Source organism: Hetaerina americana, unplaced genomic scaffold, assembly GCF_022747635.1.
Source record: "Hetaerina americana unplaced genomic scaffold, ioHetAmer1.1.p SCAF_24, whole genome shotgun sequence".
NCBI classification, from domain to species: Eukaryota; Metazoa; Arthropoda; class Insecta; order Odonata; family Calopterygidae; genus Hetaerina; species Hetaerina americana.
The window spans coordinates 2,986,420-2,997,663 of NW_027286808.1; the positions used below are offsets into that span (position 1 = coordinate 2,986,420).

Consider the following 11,244-nt stretch of genomic DNA (forward strand, 5'->3'; position numbering starts at 1 on the left):
AAATTTATGATACTATATTTTTAAAAGAACACTCTAAATACTGCATGTAATTATGTCTGTTGATCCCTTAGGATTAATCAACATAATTACTAATGATTTAATAAATATCAACATATTTCAGAAGGAATCTGCATAACTTCTGGAGGTGAAAGGGGATGTGATTTGGAATATCTTTCTCTCTATGAACATATGCCTTAAATGCCTAAGTTACTGAGCTGTTGCAGTGCAAAAATTTTTTTTCACATTGAAAATACAGTTACCTTAAAAATGCTTAACTGACCAGGGGCACATTCTCGGTGAGCAGTTGTAACTGTTTTGTGCATATTAAAAAATTTGTATATTTAAAAATACAGCTCTCTTTTGTCAGCTACTTACATGTTTTAAATTGAACAAGAATTTTAAAGAATGTTCTTTCAAAGTAAAATTCTTGGCCCTTTTACCTAATTATCCACCACACCATCATTGGTAATCAACTAATTGAATGTAGGTTTACGATGCACCCAATTTCAATCATGTATTATATTTCATGTGGGATTCCTCTTACATGAGCTACGTATACATCATGTCCTTCTTCAGTTCCTCATATTTTCTATCCACCTTCACACCATTCAAAAAGCCTCTTCTCTTCCTGTCTCCCATTATTCTCTCTTTTATCGCAGCCTCCAACACACCATCACCTCTTACTAGATCCTCCAACCGTTTTTTCTGTTTTCTTCCACTTTCCCACAAATTTCTTTCTCCTCCCACCATATTTCAAACTCCATCACTTGCCTACCTCTCCGTCCATATTATTTTTCCATTTTCTCCATACTCACATTTGAAAAGCCTCTAGTTTAAGTTCTCATCCTCTTATCTCAAAACCAGGTTTTATAGCCGTACAGCATGCTACACTGAATGGAACCAAAGTCTGACAAAATTTTACTTTGTCTTCTTTTAGCATACTTGTCATCAATTATTTTCTTCTTTTGAATCCTTCTTCTGCAAGCACAAATTTTCTCCCAATTCCCCTACTACTTACTATACCTGTTTTCATCCATAATACTGCACAAATATGTGAACTACATCACCAATTCTTCAGTTTCTCCTACTGAAATTTTTCATGAAGCCTTCCTTCTTCTGGTAAATCTCATAACTTTGGTCTTTTAGTGATTAATATCCATGCCATACTTTTCACTTCAATCCTGTAAAGCAATCAATGGTAATTTCTGCACTCCCTTTGCTATTTGACCATTGCTTCATCACCTGACTAAATCGACTGGAAACCCACTTTTATTCCTCACTCAAGCCCTTTTGTACCAGTCGTTATATTTCCTCAGCAATATCTACTATCTCACTCTTCTATTTCACTCTCCTATCACGGCACATTCTGATTTTCACTTTGTTCTCCTAATTTTATTATTTGACTTATAGACAGGTTTCAAAGAAGCCAAAAATTCCTCCAGTGTACTTATATATACAGAAATACTTCCATTAGCTTTGTCTGCTCTAATCTCCCAAATACTCTGTTGAAATTCTCAGATTAAACAAAGAAAATTTTCCTACCCAAAAGAAAAAATATTACTTCATCTATTCGCAGGTCAGAATTTTTTAGTGAGTCCATTATTGGATGTTTGGAGGTATGATTTAAATAACTTGTCATTCTCTCATTGTGCTCTGTTCTTGCTAATAATAATCCTCACATTATAAGGTGCTCTTAGCTGAAAAGGAAGAATTGCAGTTCATTCAAACCAGAATAATTCCTGCAATTCTCATTTGTTGAACACCCAAATTTGAAATAAATAATTTGAAATGTTCCTCTTTAACTTTATAATGCACTGCAATTGCAAATCTCCTCCTTAGATGAATCTTCTTTGAAGAGCCTTTTATATCTGATATACTGAAAGCTGAACATAGTAGTAGTAGTTTTTATTGGAGTAGACCGACAGCTAAGGTCATTTGCACCATAAGGGATGGATGGGAAAGGAAGCGTGCAGAGATACCCAGCATCAGCATTAGCCTACTCTTGTCTAAAGGCGCCAAGGGGTCTGCAGTTTAACGTCCCATCCGATGGACATCATACTTACTCAAAGTGCTCTCCATAAAGCACCTTAAATAGGGATTGGGATACGACCGAAAAATATTTGTTGTCTCCAGGATTTGAAATCTCCAGGTCCTCTCGGTGGGAAGCCTGTACATTAGCCACTCCACCATCCTGATCCACATACATTTATAAGCAATCTATTTACTAATTTTGAGGCAAAGCTTTTGTAAGTGGCTCATATTTTTCCAGTATCCTCTGAACATATGCGGTATTTTAAAACTAGTTTTGACAATTTCATTTCTTTTAAAAGAATAACTTGTATACGAAAAAGACTAAGAAGGGCTCAGTTATCTCAATAAATTAGCCTCATGTAGAGTATGTGAGGATCCTCAATCTTTAACAAGGCTGTAAAACCCTATGGTTGAAGAGTGAATTATGTGTTGAAATTAATTATATTAATTTTTAGAACATAATAAGAATCATGTATACCTTTGATACCAATTAATTCCCATGATTAAAATACAAGGCATGCTCCTAAAGTAAGGGCCGTTTGGTCACAGGAAAAAATATACTCATATGAAACACATTTTATTGGCACTTATAGTTAGCAACAAACCTTCTTCATCTCTCTAAATAATTTCTGTTCACCTTTAAGCATTTTTCGTACCGCTGCTCCAGCTTCTTTAACCCCTCTGCATTGAGTCTCACCACCTGAAAGTTGAACCAATTGACAAAGCCGTTCTGGAGTTCCTCTTCAGTTTCGAAACGTTGTCCACTGAGCCACTATTTCAAGTGCAAGAAGAGGAAATAGTTGCTAGGTGCAAGGTCAGGACTGTACAGTGGGTGGTCAAAGAGTTCCCAAAGAAAATCATGAATTTTCTTATTAATTCTGGCAGCAGTGTTTCGGTACCCACCTTGAACACAATTTGTGGTATCCAAGGTTTTCTGGGACAATGTCGTTGACAGTAGTACATCCAAGTTGAGGAAATTGTTCAGCCAGGCCATTAATTGTCATTCTACGATCACATTGCAGTTTTTGCTTCACTTGCAAAACAATTTCATCAGTCAGAATACTGGGCCTGCCACTTTGCTCTTTGTCATGGACATTCATTTGTCCATTTTCAAAATCATGGTACCATTGTCTAACCTTTACATCACTCATAACTGCAGCTCCCATAAGCATTACTCCCAATGAATTTCAGTAGCTGACAATCCTTTTGCATACAAGAATCGTATGATAGCACTTCACAGCTGGCCGGATCAACAATTGTTGCAGACATTGTTGTTTGCATGCATGGACAAGCAAACAACTTCTGAAACAAAACAAATGCTGCTATAGCTTCTCAGACTCTGAAGCACCAATATTTAAATACAAGCAAATGGCCCTTACCTTATGAATATGCCTCGTAATACAGAGAAAGATAAAAGCAAATATATAAAAAAGTCTAGTTGAATATAATACTAGAATAATGGTAATACCATTCTGTATCATGATACAGAGATGTGAATGTCATGATTAAGGCTTGTATCATGAATATGGGGTGCGTGCCAAGAATTTTCATAGCCAGCCCTGCTCTTAGGCAGATGACCAGGTTTTTAAAGCTGTCCCTTCCTTCCAAAGCACAAAATTTTTTCAACCGCTGACCCTAATTTTCAGCAGCTTGCCCATCTTTATATGTAGATAACATCAATATGCATGGCTAGCCCTGGTGTTTTGTGTGAGTCCTGTTTTCTGGATAGTTGACCCTAAATTTTGGGATTGTCCTATTTTAGCAATCATAAGTGATTTTTTTCAAACATTCAGCTAAGGATTTAAGTATCCAAATAAAACTATCTTTGTCATCTAGGAAAATCAAATATATACATTGCCCAACTGAGACAACTTAGAGAAATGTGTATGCCTAGAAATGCAATACAAAAGAGTAGAGATTAATATATTCTTAATATTTCTGTACTTACCATTTCAATCTTTTAAATATCTTCAACAATGAGACTGTGATGTGAGATAATTTTTTTTATGAATAGAAAACTGCCATTAATTAACTTTCTCCACATTTTTTATTCACTGATAAAGTGATTGTTACTAATGACAAATGGCAATAAAAATACTCCAGTCCTCTCAAACTGTCGGCATTAACTTCAAATGTTGGTTTTCATTAATAGTTTAGTGTCACATCATTCACAAAAAATATTGGTCAGGCCTCATGCCTTCAATGTTTGTCTCACTAATAGGGTTTATATTCAGATTCGCACATCATGCGTAGGTAAAATTCAAATTTAAGCATGAGTGGGTACAGTTTTATCAACAGCATTGTGATGCTCCATTGGATTTTCAACACCAACAAATGAATTATCTCTGGAGGTCCATAAAGACACTGGTCTACGCCATAAAGACAGAAAATCTTAATCCACTTATGTAATCTACCATTGAGGTCACACAAGATTTGTGTTCATTAGAACAATGGATATTTAAGAATGCAATATCTTTAATGTATCGTGCATTGATGTGTATTGCTCATGGTGTTGGCCATTTTCAAAAATAAATTTAACTTTCATTTGTGAATTGAACCTTGACTAAAATAAATATGAAATTTACCATCAAATGTGATTTGTGTGGTTTCCACCATTCAAAAAGAAATTAAATTCAATTACCATCTTAAAATACATGAATAAACAAGGCTGTATGTTTATAAAGAAATATAAATACCAATTTGTTGAAAATCGAAAACAAATGGTTTCAACCCCGCTAGAATAGGTTATATAAAAATTTTAAAAAACTCGCGGTTTCCACAATGAGTGATTAATTTAAGAAGAGAATTCTAAATCAATATATATTTAAAGAAACATTCTTCCATCAGTATTCCAATCACCTGACTACCATCATCACTATATAAATTTTAAGGTGCGAGTCAATGAGGAATTAACTTTGAAAAGGGGACTATACCTCATTAGATAATGTACATTCTTGCTTAGGCAAAGGCCTTTTCTGATGGTTGATGCCTCCGTAATTCACACTCCACATTTTCCTTAGAGATTATTGTTAATGAGCAACCAAAAAACCCACACTGATAAACTGGTCAAAATTTTTGTATTTCTTAACATATTTGGGATTCTCTTTTGGGATTCCTCTTGGGATTCTCTTTTGTAAATGTCAATCATTAATGAATGACTCACCTATATAACTATACTGTTTGCTTAAAAAAATGTTTGTTTTCCTATAAATTGCTCCATTCTCGAATTTAAAAAATGTTTAAAATTGCACAACATATCATCTCAAGAATATATGCCGATTCCTTCGGAAAAATATGTGTAATAAATAAAATATACCTTAAATAATTCCAAATGTAAGGTCAAAATGATCTTTTTTGATACAGAATTATTCTAAAAGTTACTTTTTTTATGTCTACACATAAAAATAAATTCAAAAAATTTGAAAAAATGTTTATTTGAACTATATTATTAAATTTTAACATCAAAATATTGTAACACAAGAGTATAATACAATCAGAAATGTTTACCATTCTAAAGAAAAGTTTTTACTGAATCACTTTGCATCCCACAAGTATCATTGTTTTAAATGCCAATGTATGATTTGAATTATATTTCAATATTAATTTCTGAGCCTCATGTAAAACCCTGAATCAGTAATAATTTGGAATAGCTTGCTAAGTAGATGGCCCACTTTTTCTGTCACAAAACAAATTCATTCTTTGTTTTTCTGCTTTGCTTTGATAGAAATATTTTTTCCTGGAATATCAAATATTAAATGATATGTTGCATTTCACAGGATCTACAACACTGTCTCCTTTAAAAGAGACAGAAGAAGTTAAACAAGCCTTACCAGAGGTCATTAATGATAAGGAAAAAGAGGAGGTTGAGACTGAAGAGTTAAGCTGGGATAAAAATAATGGTAGAGAAAGAAGAAGAACTTACAGCAGTGAAAGTGGAAGCAGCTCTTCTACTGAGCTATGTGATGATGATGCAGCACATCTGAGTGACCTTGACTCTTCAGGAGAAGGTGCCAGCCCTGTTCCAATTGGCAGATCTTTAGAAGACAATGATCGAGTTTTCTCCCCTTCTAAATCTCCCACTGGCAAAGAAGAACCCCTTCCTATGAAAGAATCACCAAAATCTAAATGCATTTGGGAAACCATAGGAACAGAGGACACTAATCCAAAGGAAGGCAGGCTCTCAAGTTCAACCATGACCCCAGGTGTAGAGGAAGTCCCCTTCTCTCCACAAGATACTATAGAATTTAAATTACCTGAACTCTACCTTCCACCTTTATCACCATTGGTATCAACACATTTAACTCCCCCTGCTACACCTCATAAAGATCTAAGTGACCAAGATAAATCCCCAGAATCAAGTCTGAACAATCTACTTATTGCATCTCCTCAGCAGCTAACTCCTGCCTCTTCAACCACAACTTCCTCTGCTTCAGAGCAGTCTCCTTCAACAACTTCATCCCCTGGGCCAGTGGTCTCCACCACACCCAGCCCTCCTTCCTCGCCTCCTGCACCATCCTCCTTGGTGGCTACCTCTCTCAGAAAAGCTGCATGTGATGATTCCAATGAGGACAAAGATTTCCATGTTCCCTTGGATAAACCGGGTTTGGATGTACTCTCAGATGATGCAAGCCCAGAAATCAAGAAGGATGATACATCTTGGACAGATGTATGCGCAGCAAAACCCACTGATAACATTCAATCCCCACAAGGTGTTGAGACCCTCCTGATGCAATGGCCTCATTTAAACACTAAGAAATGGGACAGTAGTGCTAACACATCTGTGAGTGAAGTTGATGACAAAACTCCAAACTTCCAAACCCACCAAAAGTCACTGACCCTACTGTTACCTGATGTATCATCAAGTGAGCCAATGACCCAATCCATTTTCACATCAAACTATTCAACTCTTCTCCCATCAACCTCTGTCAACATCCCCATCATTCCATCACCATCACCTTCTCCTCAATCCATAACCATGCCTGAGACATCCCAGTTTCTCACTTCCTCATCTCCACCTCCCATGCTTGAGTCATTATTGACCCCACCACCAGCCCTCACACCATCATCTACAAGTTCAACTCTCCACCTTGCATTAAAACCATCTCCACCCTTGTATACGCCTTCCAGTACACCCTCTCCTCTCCTTCAACCCTCCACTACTTCTCAAACACCTTTCACAATGCCATCAATGCCACAACTCTTTCAAATGTCAACTTCAACCTTACCTCTACTTCCTCCATCTACAACTCCAGCTTACATACCATTGTTAAGCACACAGCCCTCAAATTTCACCTCATCATCAATCACTCAACCATATAGCAGTCAATCTTTAATGGCTACAGATGCCAGCACCACAACACCCCTGTGCTCACTATCATTCCAAACTATCATGACCACATCGGTGCCATTTTCGACCTCCCCTTCAAGCCCACTCTCATATAACCAAGCTACAGCAGCCACAGTGCCACAGACCATATCACCATTGAGTCCTCAACCCTTTTATCATCTCAGCACAACCTCAATGCCATCGCACATGTCTCCCCCCAGTTCCATCAACTTACATCTCACCATGTCATCCACAGTATCATCAACCACCTCACCATCACCCCCCTTGTCTTTCATTCCAACTACAAAAAATGTAATATCCTCATTAGCATCTCCTTCGAGTTCCATTTCATTCCATCCCACTGTGAAAACCATGGTACCATCTAATATATCACCCGCCTCACCTCTCCCATTTTATCCCACATCATCAACATCACAGCCATTCGTTACATCTTCCTCTTCACCACTTCACTTATCTTTAGCATTAACAACACCACTAATGACACCATCTACAACCTCTCCACCTTTCTATTCATCTCTGTCAACACCACCACCCCTGACAGTCTCTTCATCCACTCCACCACTGTATCCAACATTTTCCACCATTACCTCTTTAATCCCTTCATCATCACTCTCTTCTCCACCTGCACCTTCGCAGGATGCTGCAAGTGCCCTTGAACTGATTTCTCATCAAAGTTCACCATCGTCAATTACAACCAAGTCTGTGCCATCATCTTCCACGCTGCCAAAGACGACCACATCCTTTCACTCAAGTAGAACATTTCCCCTGCCGCCTCTACCATTGCATCCTACACTCCCCTTAACCTGTGATACAGATTCAGATGCTGAAGAAAAACAGAAAAACCCCATGTCATTACCACTCAATTGGGATTGGCTCCCAAGGGAGTCGAATGTTCTCAAGAAACCTAAGTCAGGATCATCACCTTCTTCGCTCCTTGCCTCCCCTGTCGGTGCATCTTCGAGGACAATAACTGAGGGGGGTATTCCTCTATCGTCTCCACCTAAAAATTCACAAAACCATGCTCCAAGGCGACACAGTGAGCGAGCATTGCGAATCATACAAGAGAACTCTGAAATATTGCAGCGGATGATGAGGCAACCACCCCCTCCATCACCCCCGTCACCAGTGACTTCCTTCCCCTCGTTGCCACTGGAGAGGCTGCACCCACTCGAGGGAAGCGACGCACACCCAAGCTTGGATGGTGGGGACCGGTCACCCCACTCACCTGCCTCTCCCGCCTCATCCTCGTGGACCCTAGACATGTCCACAGATATGTCGGCATCTGCGAGCAGCAAGTCGCCAGCAACATCACCAGTGGCATTGGGAGATGTGATCTCATGGGGAGTGAGAAGAGGAACATTTGCAATGCCCCCAGGAGGGACATTGCCTTCACCTCCAGTGACATCGCCCCAGCAGTCATTCAACCCATTCCCTCAGAGGTCTTCCTGGAGACAACCAAAGGAATTAGGAGTGAAACTTGGACTATACTCATCAGCCTCTTCACCTTCACCTCCAGCAACCCAACCAAGATCTTCTCCATCCACCCCCACTTCTCCGTCAAAGTCATCCTCTGCCTACCTGAAGCAGACATTTAAGTGATGGAACATTTACCTATCTTCCACTGTGGCAACATGGGTGCTAAATGGCAAATAATTCAATGAACTTGCTTCTATTTTTTTTAATGCTCTCCTCCCCAATCGTTAACTTAATTGGGGTCTTAGGAAATAATTTTTCTTGAATATATTTTTCTTCCTTGTTATTGTTGACTCAATAAGTCAACTTGTCAATATACGATGGAGGTATTATTATATGGGATCATTAAATAAAAAATTAAAATTGAACATGTGCAGAATTTTTTCTCAAGGTGAATGAAAAGACATTTTTTGCAGTGTGAAACCACAGCAGAGAAGGAAACTCTCAGATTATTTGAGTATAATATGTTTTTAATACTATTTAGCATTAAAAATTGTTGAATTTTTTTACATTACCTTGTCCTTCAGTTTGGATTTTGAGATTATGAGAAAAACAATAGGTATCAAAACCTTAAGATTCAATATTAGATATGCCATATAATTGGAAGGGTTTTTACTACAGCAAGGCATTCCATGGTCACTGCTCCCGTTACAGCACCCAACTGACTGGACAAAACTTGAACAAGTCATGCCTTCAAAAAATTTACAAGTAAAGATTCCCCACTATACACTATAGATATGAGATACTCATCAGCTTGAATGCATCTCATCGATAAAATATTGGATTCCAGCTTCTACTTATCCCTTTCAAGGTAAGTACTTTGTATTATAATTTTAAGTATGAGGCCATTAATGGCGATTAAGCTCTACTTTCTTGCTTGTAAATATTATCTAGTTTAAAAGCAAAGTAAGTATATTTCATTTAATGATTTAGCTCAAGTCATTTCAATCAGTTAAATCAAGATATTGGTCCTTTTTCAAGAAAAATGTTACTAACCGAATAATTGAATGGGCTTTTCTGTTTTGTTATTATTTCCCCCTTTGCTCTGGCTACATATATGTATTTGGCAAAAGCAATTTCAATGTTAGTCATTCATGCTTCAATACATATTTTGTTCATTAGCCGCTCAGGTTAGTTACTCTGTTAGGCAAATTGTGCTATAGTCATGGGCCAATATCATGAAATTAAAATCACACGTATGTGAAGGTAGGGCATGTTAACAAATAATTTGCATTGCTTTTAGCTAAAATCACTGTCTCAAGGAACAGAAGCTATTTTAGAGGTGAGCAAAGACAAAAGTCATTCGTGCCCTTAAGAAATTCCTGGGTAATTTGCAATTGAATGGATTTATGTGAAATAAGGAAGTGTGGAAAAAACCAGCATCAGCTTGAATTTAATCTTGATGAAAGGTCCCAAGAGATCCACTGTTAAATGCATCATCCACTGAGTAGAGTACTGCAATAACTTGTACATGGGTTATCCCCATCAATAATTATCTAAATTGAAATTCTCTTCACAAGAAACACAAGCATTATTAACTGAAGAATCTACCATCCTTGGGATTTGAACACACACTTTTCAATTTAAAAGCCATTCCTCTAGCTGCCATGTCAATGGGACCCTATCCTTTTCCAGGAATTTAACTTTGATGTTTGGATTGGGAGGGAGATGAAAATACTATAGGTACACAAATATTCTTGTTCTGTCCCTTGAATGGATCAAACACCTTAGTTTGGTGTTGACTCACACTAAACCAAAGCCATTAAAGAATAATTGAGTGGAGCTTGACCAGACCTGAAATTAGCATGAGTTTCTATCAACAGAAGATGTCAGTTCAATCGGTCAGTTCTCTCCCAAACAAAGCCATTAAAGGACAACTGAGGGGAGCTTGAACATTTCAATTCAATGAATTGGACTTGAATAGCTCATTTTCAAATTCTACTAATAATTAATTTAAAAAACTATCTTATTGGGCTGATACTAAGGAAAAAAATTATCAGATTTTGTACTTTGGTTTAGAATTTAAAAGAAATTAGTGGCAAATACGCACTTTTTAAAACAATTGGGAATGAGACTTAATTCTGAGAGTAATATTCCCCACACAGGAATGGAGAGACATTGCGACATGTATCAGATTTTATTGAAATATTTGCTTAATTTCTTTTACACTAATGAAAACCTTACATAGCCTATGCAGTGAGTAAACGCTTGTTCCATCTTCTACCCTTGGGACAAGTGAAGATGAGGAAGAGGCCGGTTAAATAACCTTTGTACGGATTATAATACTATGCAGTGCAGTTTTCCCAGGAAAGGCCATGCAATTTCAACGGATTTTCCCCAAATTTCAGCAAAAAACAAAAGTTGGCCACAGTTTCTGTCTTTCTGATCATGTT

The 11,244-nt window shown here is 37.5% G+C and overlaps 1 protein-coding gene across 1 annotated transcript; it reads left to right on the forward strand.

Moving 5' to 3' along the window:
* The first annotated feature begins 5,772 nt into the window (after positions 1–5,772).
* Positions 5,773–9,181, forward strand: LOC139689474 (uncharacterized). The gene has a single exon (XM_071586613.1). The coding sequence runs from the start codon at positions 5,792–5,794 to the stop codon at positions 8,975–8,977; it is 3,186 nt and encodes a 1,061-aa protein (XP_071442714.1). The 5' UTR covers positions 5,773–5,791; the 3' UTR covers positions 8,978–9,181.
* The last annotated feature ends 2,063 nt before the right edge of the window (positions 9,182–11,244 follow it).

Excerpts from the sequence above, each read along its gene's own strand:
- LOC139689474 (XM_071586613.1), top strand. The coding sequence starts at position 5,792 with ATGTTGCATTTCACAGGATCTACAACACTGTCTCCTTTAAAAGAGACA.